The sequence below is a fragment of the Xenopus laevis genome, chromosome 8L (assembly GCF_017654675.1).
Source record: "Xenopus laevis strain J_2021 chromosome 8L, Xenopus_laevis_v10.1, whole genome shotgun sequence".
In the NCBI taxonomy this organism is placed as follows: Eukaryota; Metazoa; Chordata; class Amphibia; order Anura; family Pipidae; genus Xenopus; species Xenopus laevis.
The window spans coordinates 13,725,586-13,740,660 of NC_054385.1; the positions used below are offsets into that span (position 1 = coordinate 13,725,586).

General features: G+C 41.4%; 1 protein-coding gene across 1 annotated transcript in view; it reads left to right on the forward strand.

Moving 5' to 3' along the window:
- Positions 1-14,510, forward strand: part of dusp9.L (dual specificity phosphatase 9 L homeolog) — a 31,067-nt gene extending 16,557 nt beyond the window's left edge. Inside the window, exons 2-5 of the mRNA XM_018241475.2 lie at positions 5,857-6,424; positions 8,849-9,335; positions 10,189-10,632; positions 13,194-14,510. Coding sequence (XP_018096964.1) covers positions 8,978-9,335; positions 10,189-10,632; positions 13,194-13,498 — 1,107 coding nt within the window. The 5' untranslated portion in view covers positions 5,857-6,424; positions 8,849-8,977 and the 3' untranslated portion in view covers positions 13,499-14,510. The remainder of the gene's footprint in view (positions 1-5,856; positions 6,425-8,848; positions 9,336-10,188; positions 10,633-13,193) is intronic.
- Positions 14,511-15,075: the final 565 nt, after the last annotated feature.

Genomic DNA, 15,075 nt, shown 5'->3' on the forward strand with positions numbered 1-15,075 from the left:
TAAAGCCACCGTTAGGATCTGATCGTTGGGCCCTAGGGCCCATGATCGGATCAGCCCGATATTGCCCACCTCAAGTTGGACATATCTGGGAGAGATCCGCTCGTTTGGCGACATCGCCAAACGAGTGGATCTCTCCGTGTTTGGCCACCTTTACATTGGTGTTTACCTAACATACAAGGACCAATAAAAGCTGCCTACAGACAGCTTATTGGCCGGTGTTTGGAGCCCTCCAACCGGGTTCCCTGATCGATAACTGTCCGAAAGTCAGCCAGATGTAGATCGAGCAGGGTTAAAAATTCCGTCTGTTCGTTCATGCTGTCCCGCGATCTGACCGGCTGCATTATGATCCAAAAGTTGGGCCTCAGGGCCCTTGATCAGATCAGCCCCATATCGCCCACCTCAATGTGGGCATATCAGGGAGAGATCCGCTCATTTGGCCAAACGAGTGGATCTCTACGTGTATGGCCACCTTTAATGTCATAACTCGCACCATGGTTGCTCTGAGTTAACTTTTTCAGAAGCATCTAATAGACTGGCCTCTGGTGGCCAAGTTATTATAAACAAACATATCATTACAAGCAATCATATCATCTTTCGGGTACAGAAGCACCCATGTATTCATCAGTAACAAAGAAGAATTATAACCTTGGCATAATCTGGAGACCTGGTGTCCTGAAATTCCCATGACCTTGGCTTGGCTGATTCACAACAGACATATTTGCATGCCTGATGTGACTCCCCAGTACCTAACACTTGGCATTTGCAGCACAAATTATTTTGTTCTTTTTCTTGTAGTGCTCATGACTAACCTTGTTTGGTGGCCAGTGGAAAGTTACCTTGAGAACTAAATTTGCATCCCAAAACACTGGTCTTGCTTTACACTGTAGCACCAGAAGTTTTTCCACTGTCCATGGCCGAAGGGTTGCTCCAAGCATAGACCATTGTCTGTCACATGCTACTCAGGAGGGGTAGCCTCTAGAACAGGGTCTCCAAACATTTTTACCTGTGAGCCACCTTCAATGTAAAAAGATTTGGGGAGCAATACAAGCATGAAAAAGTCCCTGGGGATGCCAAATAAGGGCTGTGATTGGGTTTTTCTTAATAAATATGTGGACTTGCAGCCTACATGAGACTCTCTGTGGCAGTACACATGATTTTATGCACCAAAAACTTGCCTCCAAGCCTGGAATTCAAAGATAAGCACCTACTGTGAGGCCACTGAGAGCAACATATAAGGGGTTGGTGAACAACACGAGCCACTGGTTGGGGATCACTGTTCTAGATAGTTTACAGACCTTATAGTGAATTACTAAAGATATGGTTTGTGTGTTGCTTTAAGGACCTGTATAATAAATGTGTATAAAATTCACCTGGGCTTTATAAAGGCCTATAGCTACAAACTTCCCATTGAAACACCAAATCTGTCATTGTGGAACAAACAATATACACTCTTTAATTTAAATTGTGTTTTTATTCTTCTGCATATGTTTTGTGGATCTGACAAAAGTGGGTAATGCTATGTTATTTCTCATTAGGGCAGCCATAGAGTACAGTTAAATCTAACATCGATATTGCAATGGCAAGTGGTAGAATATTGGCTGCAGGCTTGGCTTTACCAATCAGTTTCTATTGAACGCAATAATTCCCTAATAAGAAAATGCTCCTCTTTTAATCCTTAAGTGAACTTTGTACAGGCAATATTGCTTTCTCAAAGAATATTTTGGTTCTTGACTGTTTTTCTCCTAGTCTATTGCTAGTGACTCACAATAGGACTGTAATAATTCCATGTGGGGTTTAGACATATATCCAATTGGCTGCAAAAGATTTGAGGTGTGGGTTCCTTCTTCTTGCTATGGGTCTGCAACCACCAGTTATTATCCCAGTAGCCAAAAATAAAATTCAATTTTTGGTTTTGATGGTTGAGTTTTCTCGATAGCGAAAATGTATGAGAAATTGCATACATTTTCTATTGCCTATAATGATATACACATTCAAGAAACTGTTCTAGATTTCTGAAGGAAGAGATTATTTGAAATACACGTTGATGTCTCCATTGCTTTAAAGGAGAAGGAAAGCTACAAAGGCATTTTAGTGCCAATAGATTAGCTGCAATAGTGCAAACTAGAATGCTTTATTTATTCTGTAGAATGTTTTACCATACCTGAGTAAAAAGCTCTAGAAACTATCTGTTTGTTTAGGATAGGAGCTGCAGTATTAATGTGGTGTGACATCACTTCCTGCCTGAATCTGTCCCTGCTCTAGGCTCAGATTACAGTAGAGATAGGAGGGGGGGGGAAGAGGAGCAAACTGAGCATGCTCTTGCCCAGGGCAATGAGGTTTAAGCTGAAGGCAGGAAGTCTGATACAGAAGCCCATGTGTACACAATAGAAGGAAAGAAATGCAGTGTTTCTTTTGACAGGGGACTCGGAGCAGCACTACTTTGGGGGTTTACTGGTATATTTAGATGGACCTTTCTGATAAGGCTTACTTAGTTTTAACCTTTCCTTCTCCTTTAAATGGATCTTGACGGGTTTCAGATTACGATTTCTTTCATTGAGAAAAAGTTGGCATCAAAACTTTTGATAGATAACAAAGTTTACCTGTGTGAGAATATGGGTGTTACCTCGAGAATATGGGTGTTACCAGCATAGACCATTGTCTGTCACATGCTACTCAGGAGGGGTAGCCTCTAGAACAGGGGTCTCCAATCCTTTTTAAGTGTGAGCCACCTTCAAATGTAAAAAGATTTGGGGAGCAATACAAGCATGAAAAAGTCCCTGGGGATGCCAAATAAGGGCTGTGATTGGGTTTTTGTTAATAAATATGTGGACTTGCAGCCTACAGGAGACTCTCTGTGGCAGTACACCTGATTTTATGCACCCAAAACTTGCCTCCAAGCCTGGAATTCAAAGATAAGCACCTACTGTGAGGCCACTGAGAGCAACATATAAGGGGTTGGTGAACAACACGAGCCACTGGTTGGGGATCACTGCTCTAGATAGTTTACAGACCTTATAGTGAATTACTAAAGATATGGTTTGTGTGCTGCTTTAAGGACCTGTATAATAAATGTGTATAAAATTCACCTGGGCTTTATAAGGGCCTATAGCTACAAACTTCCCATTGAAACACCAAATCTGTCATTGTGGAACAAACAATATACACTCTTTAATTTAAATTGTGTTTTTATTCTTCTGCATATGTTTTGTGGATTTGACAAAAGTGGGTAATGCCATGTTATTTCTCATTAGGGCAGCCATAGAGTACAGTTAAATCTAACATCGATATTGCAATGGCAAATGGTAGAATATTGGCTGCAGGCTTGGCTTTACCAAACAGTTTCTATTGAACGCAATAATTCCCTAATAAGAAAATGCTCCTCTTTTAATCCTTAAGTGAACTTTGTACTGGCAATATTGCTTTCTCAAAGAATATTTTGGTTCTTGACTGTTTTTCCCCTAGTCTATTGCTAGTGACTCTCAATAGGAATGTAATAATATACCTGAGTCAGAATACTTTGGACACCAATTCCATGTGGGGTTTAGACATATATCCAATTGGCTGCAAAAGATTTGAGGTGTGGGTTCCTTCTTCTTGCTTTGGGTCTGCAACCACCAGTTATTATCCCAGTAGCCAAAAATAAAATTCAATTTTTGGTTTTGATGGTTGAGTTTTCTCGATAGCGAAAATGTATGAGAAATTGCATACATTTTCTATTGCCTATAATGATATACACATTCAAGAACCTGTTCTAGATTTCTGAAGGAAGAGATTATTTGAAATACACGTTGATGTCTCCATTGCTTTAAAGGAGAAGGAAAGCTACAAAGGCATTTTAGTGCCAATAGATTAGCTTGCAATAGTGCAAGCTAGAATGCTATATTTATTCTGTAGAATGTTTTACTATACCTGAGTAAAAAGCTCTAGAAACTCTCTGTTTGGTTAGGATAGAAGCTGCAGTATTAATGTGGTGTGACATCACTTCCTGCCTGAATCTCTCCCTGCTCTGGGCTCAGATTACAGTAGAGATAGGAGGGGGGGGGGGTAGAGGAGCAAACTGAGCATGCTCTTGCCCAGGGCAATGAGGTTTAAGCTGAAGGCAGGAAGTCTGATACAGAAGCCCATGTGTACACAATAGAAGGAAAGAAATGCTGTGTTTCTTTTGACAGGGGACTCAGAGCAGCACTACTTTGGGGGTTTACTGGTATATTTAGATGGACCTTTCTGATAAGGCTTACTTAGTTTTAACCTTTCCTTCTCCTTTAAATGGATCTTGACGGGTTTCAGATTACGATTTCTTTCATTGAGAAAAAGTTGGCATCAAAACTTTTGATAGATAACAAAGTTTACCTGTGTGAGAATATGGGTGTTACCTCGAGGTTGAGCATCTCCACCTCTGATAAATCAGCTGCTAAGGATTTTTCAGGAACCGATGACCTTTGTGTGAAGAAGCCCCACGAAGAAACTTAGGAAGACTTCAGAAAACGAAGAGTTGGGTAGGTTTTTCCATTAGCAATTTAATGAATTGCCTGTTGGAAAACATTTTCAGGATATTCTGCATCTGCAGTAGCACAGATTTAACCTTAGGTGACAAATCCCTCCACGTATGCTGTCACTCCTGTGAACTTCTTCATTGACTCTAAAAAGATGTTCTGCTTCTCCAGGTTCTTCTCCAGGAGCCATAAACACATTCTCCCTAGTCCTATACTATGCACTCAACCAGTTTAAAGGGTGACTAAAACATGGCAGCAAAGGGAGAATTACTTAATCAACACACCAGGAAGAACTGTCTCACAAAGCATATACCAAATATACACCCAAAATACCAAAACATATACTGCTGGTAGATGTTAGGCCTTAACATCTTTTTTGTGAAATAATACTATATCATCTTGCAGTATTTTTACTTTCGTCAGCCATAGTTGTATTCCAGTTAAATAATGTCACGGTGTCCCCAATATTGAGAATTAGGTGTCATTTTACTCGCCTCTGAGCACAGTTTTGGTTTCCTAAAGAGAGTTTGCTCAGCTGTGATGTGTCATTTGAGCAGAAGGTTCGGGTTTTGAACCTCACACCCTGCCCAATTTTAAGAAACTGTGAACAAAAAGATCCACTCATTTGTCAAGATTGCTAGAAGATGGGATATTTGCCCAGGGTGACAAATTTCTATTATACGATCAGATAACAACTGGAGCCTATGCAGACATTTTCGGAGAGGATCATGTTTATTACCCAGTGCTTTCATTGTATGATGGGATTACAGACCTGCCACCACCTGATTTACAGTTAAGAAGACTGATGTTTTGGCACGAAACTTGAGACAGTAAGAAGCCTGCTGGGTCCTGCTTGGAAACAGATGTCAGCCAATGTTTGTAATGAGAAAAAAAAATTTGTGGTAACATAAGCTAAAACAAATGGATAATGATGAAAATTAGAAAAAGAGCGGCACCGTAATCCTTCTGTCTTGTAGGATTTACGTTCCACAACGAAACGCTTCTCCTATATATTCAGTATAGTTTTAATAGAAGCCGTTTTATAGAAACAAACTGCAGTGTTCCTCAAGTTGCTTTAGGATATTTAGGAGGTGTATTTTCTGCCTGTGTGTGGCTTTGATGTAGTTCTGATTTAGCAAGGGAAGGATTGTGTCACATCCTTGCCCATAGTGAGGTCATATCCAGAGGAAATCCACTCAACAGCTATGAGAGATATATATATATGAGGGGATTGAAAGAGGAAATTGGGGGTGGGTTTCCATGAAAAACAAGCAGCAAAAGCCTCTCCCACTGACCTTTTTTCAGTTATTCTTCACATACGAGCGTAGCCTTTAACATTCTATGTCTGCTTTTCCCTTTGCAGATCACGAGGATAATCCGAGCTTCTATTCTATTAACAGTCTAAAGAAAACCGAACATTTTCTTGATCGAATCGCACTTATAACACTGGAACGCTCCTGGATGCCTTCTTGTCAAAGACCCGTGATAAAGAGTTGGCCATCTATTTTAGATGAATTGAAACTTGCCATTCCAAGTGGTTTTGGATAGCATGAACACTTGTTTCCAGATGAATAGTACCCTGGGAAGGATAATCCTCTGAAAAAGGCCCCTATCTGAGCCAAAAAGAAATGTCTACTTCTACTAATTGCGTTTGTAGGACACAAATGATGAGGCCATTAAGATAAGCTTTGTGATGGTTTTAATGGTATCTTCTTACAATTACGTCAAAATGATTGATTCGCAAGTCTGATAATAAAGTATAACGTGGGCACGCATGCTTGGACCTTTGATCTGCCTATAGTATGGGGTTAAAGACATTGAGCCATTTATTGGAACTGTTCAATGAACATTGAACTGAGACGTGTGTCCCCTCTTCTGCACATCTGTAAAAAGACTCAAAATATCAAGCAGAGTGATCTCAGCATCTGAAGGTATGTAGACAATATGGCTGACTTCCACAGTGTTTAATAAAATACATGCAGTTGGACATGAGTGGTGTGTTAACACTCCAAAAGAACACTATGTTTTTTTCTTTCATACATAGCAGGGAAGTTGGGATATTGGCACTTGTGGCTGTGGGATAGAGGGTATATTAGGGAGAGATGGTGTCTATAGTAACAGTGGATAATAGTCTCTGGGAAGGGAGTGTGACTGTGGGATAGCAGGTATAGTAGGGAGAGATGGTGCTTATAGTAACAGTGGGATAATAGTGTCTGGGAAGGGAGTGTGACTGTGGGATAGCAGGTATAGTAGGGAGAGATGGTGCCTATAGTAACAGTGGGATAATAGTCTCTAGGAAGGGAGTGTGTCTGTGGGATAGCAAGTATAGTAGGGAGAGATGGTGCCTATAGTAACAGTGGATAATAGTCTCTGGGAAGGGAGTGTGACTGTGGGATAGCAGGTATTGTAAGAAAACAATGTGTGAATAGTAGTGATAAAGGATAACAATAATAATAATGGATGGTGGCTGTAATATAACAGTTATTGTAAGATGAACAGTAAGTAACACTTTATATGTCAGTGATGCTTCTCTCTAATGGTGGTAACAAACTCACTGTCTACACTGTCTGATCCATTCATTTGTGAGACAACTTCTAAATCTGTTCCATGTTGATAAAACACGTGGCTGAAATGTTCTCTCTTTTTTGTTATTTTATCACAATCTGTCAGGGATCATTTAAAAGTCCATGTAAAATCGCGACTGCTGTTTTTTTTTTTTTCTCATACAGAAGCTTGAACGTTAAAAATAGGCTAGACTGTTAGGGCATGTTCAATATTTCACACAGTCACATAAGTACTGATTTAAATGCCTTGCTTGGTGAAATGCAATGTTCTAAAAAAAAAAAAATCCATAGTTTTATTGGCAGAGGTTTCACGTTTGATTTGCAGAAGAGTGCTATAATTGCCATAAAATTTGCAGGGGAGTAGTTAAAAAGCATTTTCTCTTTTAGTCCACTGCCAGTTTCATGAGTGTCTTGTCCTTGATTTATAGAAAAAGAAAACAACATTTCCAAAAACAGCTCCATTACAAACAATCTGGTTCTGGTTTACTAACATGGGGGTTAAATTGTGTGGAGGTTGCGTAGCTACCAGTCAACAAGCAGTTTTTTTTATCAATATTATGGGTAGTTACTAAGGATGTGTGGGTCACGAAAAATATAACCCATACCCAACCCTAACCAGTAATAAATGAATCAGTTAATAGTGCTGCTACAGCAGAATTCTGTACTGAATTCCATTTCTCAAAAGAGCAAACAGATTTTTGATATTTAAATTTGAAATCTGACATGGGGCTAGACATTTTGTCAGTGTCCCAGCTGCCCCAGTCATGTGACTTGTGTTTTGATAAACCTCACTCACTCTTTACTGCTGTACTGCAAGTTGGAGTGATATCACTCCCCTCCATTTACCAGTAGCCTAACAACAGAACAATGGGAAGGTAACCAGATAGCAGCTCCCTAACACAAGATAACAGCTGCCTGGTAGATCTAAGAACAGCACTCAATAGTAAAATCCAGGTCCCACTGCGACACATTCAGTTACATTGAGTAGGAGAAATAACAGCCTGCCAGAAAGCAGTTCCATCCTAAAGTGCTGGCTCTTTCTGAAAGTACATGACCAGGCAAAATGACCTGAGATGGCTGCCTACACACCAATATTACAACTAAAAAGTATATGTGCTGGTCCAGGAATGCCATTTTATATGGTAAAGTGAATTATTTGCAGTGTAATTTAGAAACAAAAACTACATCCTAAAAATCATGGCAAAATCCCTTTAACCCACACCAACACTAACCTGCAACATTGTAGGACCCACACCCAACCCCTCGTGTCTTTTCACTCTATGCTCTACTTCTGCGTGTGCCTCTGGTTCCAAGACAGGGAATCTTCAGGAGCAGTGGAGGAGTGTACTCTTCCAATCTGACCTGTACCCAATCCTAACTCACAATGGTTGACAAAATTTTAACTCAATCCCACCCAACCGGTGGTCAACCCGTGGGTCACCACAAGTTTCAGGTCAACCTCCACATCACTAGTAGCTACACCAAAGTAATACCTATCTTAGTAAATCAGCCCCTGTATATTCAGAGATGTTTTCCTCTTCCAACTGTTAGTAAATTCCATCATCTGAACATGTCCAAATGAATTGTGTAACAGTCTGGGTTTTGGGCCACCTTAAGATTGCAGAGCGCCACCAAAGGTGTGCACCATACCTGTCAGTAACTTGTATGTAAGAGTCAGTTTATGAGGTTGTCTGTCTGGCCAAAAACACAGAAGCAAAGAGTTTCCTTTGTACAATTTCATAGGGAGACCTTAAATAAGTTTTTTTTTTTTTCCTTTGGTTTGATTTCTAGATTCTACCATTTCATCAAGAAGATGCCCTGAACAATAAAGATCGAATCGCATGGGTGCAAAGCTTTTATCGAACGTGGACAGGACCCCTTTTCCCTCTTCCGTGGCTGCCTGAGTACTAAACAGGACCAATGGAGTCCCTTTGTAAATCAACAGCATGGCTTAGGGATGAGTTGGACTCTCTGTCGCAAAATCTCCGTATTTTGGATTGTCGAAGCCGGGAACTCTATGATTCTTCACACGTAGAGAAAGCTTTGCATGTGGCTCTGCCTGGTTTGATGCTGCGGCGGCTGCGCAAGGGCAATCTCTCAGCCCACTCTCTACTCCCAGGATCCCCTTCAACAGTAAGGGGTGTGGCCCTTTTATACGATGAGTGCACCTCCAGCCTTGAATGTCTTGAAGCAAGTCATGGGGATGAGCAAGAGCCCATTATTGTAATGCTTCTGCATAGACTTCGGAAGGAAGGATGCCAAGCGTATTACCTTCTAGGTAAATCCCATTGTGGCAGTTTATGATTAGGTTACAGATATCCGCAATACATAGTTGTGAAACAACAGGCAAGGCATTGGAGTCTTGGCTAGAGTCCTGAATTGTTTAAATGGGACAGAAAATAGCAAGGTATAGCACAAGCTAATGCCTCCCATGAAAAGAAGCAGATACATTTTGGTTCGATAGAATTGCCCCCCAAACCAAGTGTTTCAATAGTGCATTAAAACTAATGTTATTGCACAGGTGGACGACCATCCTGTGTTAGACACTGATAGTTCCTGGCTAACTGCTCTTTTGGGCTTGTCAGGATTAATCATCTGAACTTCCCCAAGGAGTGGTTTGATTAGGACTTAAAGATCAATAGGAAAAGGCCATGATTGAGAGAAGTGACAAAGCACACCACTAAACCGAATTTATGGGTTAAAAAAAGACAAAATAATCCGAATATTGTCTTGGAATATTATAGTTGACACCGTACTGCAAGTCCATAATAATGTATCTGTCTATAGCATAGTCTATGGGTCAGAGTGCATCCCTGTGCTGTTTAGCGTGGGTCTCCGTGATTTCCTCCAATGAAGCCAAATGTCCTGCTTCAAAAGTCAGTGACAAAATCAGTGCTAAAGCCATTCTTTGGTTACAAAGTTAAATCCAAAACTTATCTGATCTATTTCAACTGTCGTTTACTTCTTTACTTTACTGAACCATTAGTAGTAGGAACCCCAGCAGGAGTAGCCAAGTTGTAGGCACCTACCAAGTACTCTGAAAGTGTATTGACCATGGCTATTGATCTTGATACTGTTGCTTTCATAGCTATCATGTCTTGCTGTAATTAATGATAATTTTATTTTCATAGGTGGCTTCAGTAAATTTCAAGCTGAGTTTCCTCACCATTGTGAAACCAATCTTGATTGCACAAGTTGTGCCAGCAACTCACCGTTGCCTCCGACCCCAGTGCTGGGACTTGGTGGATTGTCCATTAGCTCTGACTGCTCAGACTTTGAATCGGACCTAGACAGGGAGCCTCTGAGCGGGGTGGATTCAGAAGGTATGAGCCCACGTAACCAGGCACCATCTTTCCCCGTGCAAATCCTGCCACACCTTTACTTGGGCAGCGCAAGGGATTCTGGTAACATTGACACTTTGGCTAAACTTGGCATACGCTATATCCTTAACGTCACCCCAAATCTCCCTAATATCTTTGAGAAGGATGGAGAGTTTCACTACAAGCAGATTCCGATATCAGACCATTGGAGCCAAAACTTATCCCAGTTTTTTCCGGAAGCCATTCAGTTTATTGGTGAGTTCTAATCAAGAAAAAGCATTATTTATGGCGATCTTAAATATAATTATCCTTACATTTATTTATCCTCATGTAACATAAATAAAAAAGTATATACTTAAATTAAATATGTGGATTAAAGAACTATATTTATATACATGACTGAAAAGAGCTTGCATAGTCAGTAGCCTGGCTGTCTATGGGTTTCTCTTACCTGCAGTCTACATCTATAGTCTACTGCTTAAATATATGTATATGTTAAATAACCCTTTTATTTTGATGACAAGCCTTATTTTCTGTGCTTTGATGGTACAGAACTTGGGTGTCTGCAAACACAGAAGTTGGGTCCTTATTACCTGCAGTCCCCTATTGTAGGTTCTTTAAGGTCACATTCAGACTTTATAGAGGCTATGGTGGCTTAATTAGATGGTCTGATATCACTGCGGAGAATGTCCAGGCCCAAATGCCATGGACCAGTACTTTGCTTTGGACTTGACTGGGGATGTTTTTGACCAGGGTCTGGACATCAGCCTGGACATTGCTGCAATCAAAGATTGATGGAAGCTTTAGCAGTAGTAGAAGTCTAAAAGATACTTTTCTTTGCTGTCATGTGGGTGTTTGGACTATTATTTAAACAAGCCATTTTTGACCAGTGGTCTAGCCACTATCTAATGGCAGAATTTTGTTAGTAGGTATGAATATTTATATGTTATGGGATGGGTTAAAAATGTACTACAGGTGGCTATACACTGTAAGAATCACCAAGGTCACCAAACGAGCAAATCTTTCCACCAATGTGCCCACCTTGGTCCAAACAATGGAAATAAATTCAAGGGGATGTGATAAGTCGGAGCGAGGACCACATCAATGAGTCCTTGCAGTCCTTGATCAAGCCTGCCCGATCAACATCAGGACTCTTTTTGGCCAGACATTGATTGGGGATGGACTGTCCAGGGTCAGACTGGGCCAGCGGGACACCAGGAAAAAACCTATTGGGCCCCGGCCCTCATGGGCCCCCGCCAAGGCTCCAGTCTGACCCTGGGCCTGTCGGAGGATTGGGTCCATACATTGGTGGATAAGCTGCCAAATTGATCTAAAGGACCCAAATCGGCAGCTTAAATCTGCCTGTGTATGGCCACCCTTATTCACAACAAGTAAGATACTATATAGAAGAACAATCTGTAAAAAAAAACTGGTAGTGTCCCTTTAATGTAATTAATTTACTGTTACTGCATCTATGTGCTGTGGCATTGGCTGTCTAAACAATAGATAAAGTCCAGTGTATAGTGTGTGAAAGTACTAGCCAAGAGTATTCCTCAGATTGATTTTAGAGTAGAGAATAGAGCCGTGCATTTTAACGCTGCCTGCATTAATCCACCGCATTGTAATTCGGGAACCTCGGACAGGTAGCAATAAAGATTAAGTTATTAAAATTTGTGGTGTAAATCTTTCTAGGCATCTTGAGGACATGTTTGTCTTGCATGTGTTTGTCTTTGAGTCTGACCTTCAGCTTGGATTCTAACTGCTTTCCGGATAAGGTTACATTAATGGATGTCCCTCCTCCCCTCCTTCTCTGCCATTTATTGTCTTTGTCTCTGGGTCTATTTTTACCTCTCCACTCTCTGTTGTTTGGGTATGATGGAGAGGGCACAAATATTGTTGGGTTATCAGAAAAAATATGTTTCATACGGACACATGGTTGGTCTGTATACGCTACAATGACTGATGGGACCATGAGAATGTTTTAAAGACAGTTGCCCTAAGGCAGGGGTCCCCAACTTTTTTTTACCCGCGAGCCACATTCAAATGTACAAATAAGTTGGAGAGCAACACAAACATGCAAAAAGTTCCTGGGAATGACAAATATGGGCTATGATCGGTAGCCCCTATGATGATTGCAGCCTACAGGAGGCTCAGTTTGGCAGTACACTTGGTTTTTATGCAACTACGTGCCTGCAAGCCAGGAATTCTAAAAATAAGGGGTCGAAGAGCAACATGTTGCTCGTGAGTCACTGGTTGGGGATCACTGCCCTAAGGAAACTAAATACAGTGCCTAGTAGTGATCCGTCTAAAGCCTGAGAATCCCCTCTCACTCAGTTAAGCTAAAGAAGCCACTTGTAAAACATGTACAACATTACTCAGCGAGTCCATTTACTTTAGTCTTATGGACTGGGAGCCAACAAGGAAGCCTTGGACTAGAGTCGTGCAGCGAGTCGGTGACCCGCGGAAAACCTGCAATGTGATCAGGACTCGGTCGGATTATACTGCATGTGCCCACCATGCGGATGGCCCGTGGGTTCCTGATCCACTGCAGTGGGGTGGGCTACAGACAGCCTTTCCAGGGGTAACAGATGAATATCTAAGCTTCCTAATGTAAAAATCGATCAGAGTGAACCAGTCAATGTTGCGTGAGTACAGATTATTACGAAACCCTTTCTGCAGGGTGCAAACTGTACTGTGGCCATTGTTTATGCTGTGCCCAAGAGAAGATTAAATTACACATTTTTGCTATTAAATCTAGTTTAACAATGACTGTTTGATAAATGGTAACAAAAGCTATTCATGTTTCTCATTTCTAGATGAGGCAGCATCCCATAATTGCGGGGTACTCGTGCACTGTTTGGCTGGAATCAGCAGATCTGTCACCGTCACCGTGGCCTACCTCATGCAGAAGCTCAACCTATCCCTGAACGACGCCTACGACTTTGTCAAGAGGAGAAAGACGAACATCTCGCCAAATTTTAACTTTATGGGACAGTTGTTGGACTTTGAGAAGAGTCTGGGCCTCAGCAGTCCAGAAGACAATCGGCCTCCTAGTCACTCATTCTTCACTAGCCCTTCTAACGATGAGGTCTTTGAGTTGGACTCTTTGGACTCAACGTAGGAAAATATACAGGTTTTAGTACCCTCATTATACTCTGTTTGGATACTCAATAGCCAATTGTTTTATTGCCTGAGCTTAAACAGCTTTGTTAAGGCTGATAAACGGTTACTGACCGCTTCAGGCTTTACTTTTGGTAGACCTTACTTTTGGTAGACCTTCGCCTTCACTTCCTCAATCACAGAATCTGCAGTCAGTTTACTGTGAAATTCTCAAGTATATTGGATGCAGTGATGTTGATGGCACAAGTGCTCCAGAAATAATATCTTATCATGTGTTGTGCATTGTTGCAGTATTACAGCTCAGAGTTTTCAACAAGACTTTTTGAAGCTTCTTCTGAGGCAGAGGCTCACAACCTTGAACCTTAGGTAGTGGGCAGGTCCGTATTCTTGTTGTGTGCAGCAGCAAATGGATTAGTGTTGTTCTGTGACCTGATTCCTTGTGAGAGGAAAAAGAAAGAGCACCAGATGGTCCAAATGAGGTATACTCAACTGGGAACAGGAACTTAAACCAGGAACATACCCTGCATCTTTCAAACACATCACGACGAGCGCTGACTCACTTGTTTTGCTTGACTGGAATGAGAAATTCTGTGAGTGGAATCCAGAAGACTGCAGGATGCGCCAAGGGATTTCCATCTGGAACCCAACAGAACGGAGAAGATCAGCTTCATTGTACAGAATGATTCAGATAGTGCTAGCTGGGAACATATAAAGCCATGTATTTTTCTTAAGTCTTCTTTTTTTGAGTCTGGTATTTTACTAGAAGGCAAATTGAGTGTCTCTGTGGGCTTTGCCACCAGGGCAACTTATTTTTATGCCATCGCTCTTTCCAAACCAAGAGTGATACATTTTTCTTTTCTTTTAAACTCAGGATTTCTCACAGTATAAATGATACAGAGCTGGTAAGTTTTAACAAGCAGATACATGGTTTGTGCAATCATGTATTAAATTTAGTATTTTTTGGCTCTGGACTCATAGAGAAGAAGAATACCACTAAACAGTGTTTAAAAGACTGTTGCATATGTGTCTTCTCTTCCCTACCTGTACTGCCATTTACTGCCTGTCTCAGACTACGTCTATGCACACTTGGCGATTCCGTTTAATAAATGTAGAACTGGTGCTCCTTAGGATGAGACATGGAATACCAAGTGTTTCCTTTGCAGGGACCAGGTCAGTAGGAGTAATTTGCAACTGCCAAAAGTGTAGGTGCACTAAGAGGAGCAAAAACACGGCCTTAGTGATCAGTTGGGTTGGATTTGCGGCAGGGGTAGTGTTCTGCTCTCAGGGGTAGGCAGAGCTGGCATGTGCCTAGGGTGGAACATTGAGGGGTGCTAGGCATTTACTTATTTTTCCCGGCTATCCATAATTCTGTGCCTGGGAAATGGTGCAATGACTTGGCGTAGCTGGCTGCAGAGTGCTGGTATTTTTAGAACGAAAGACGGTGGCTTTCCTTGGGTGCCCTCCCAATTTGGCACGTCACTGTCAGCTCATGCCAAATAGAAAAATGCAGCATGAGGTGCAGTGGCTGTGGGCACAAGCCAGCCCTGTCCTTTCTTTAACTTGCATACAAGTTAGAGG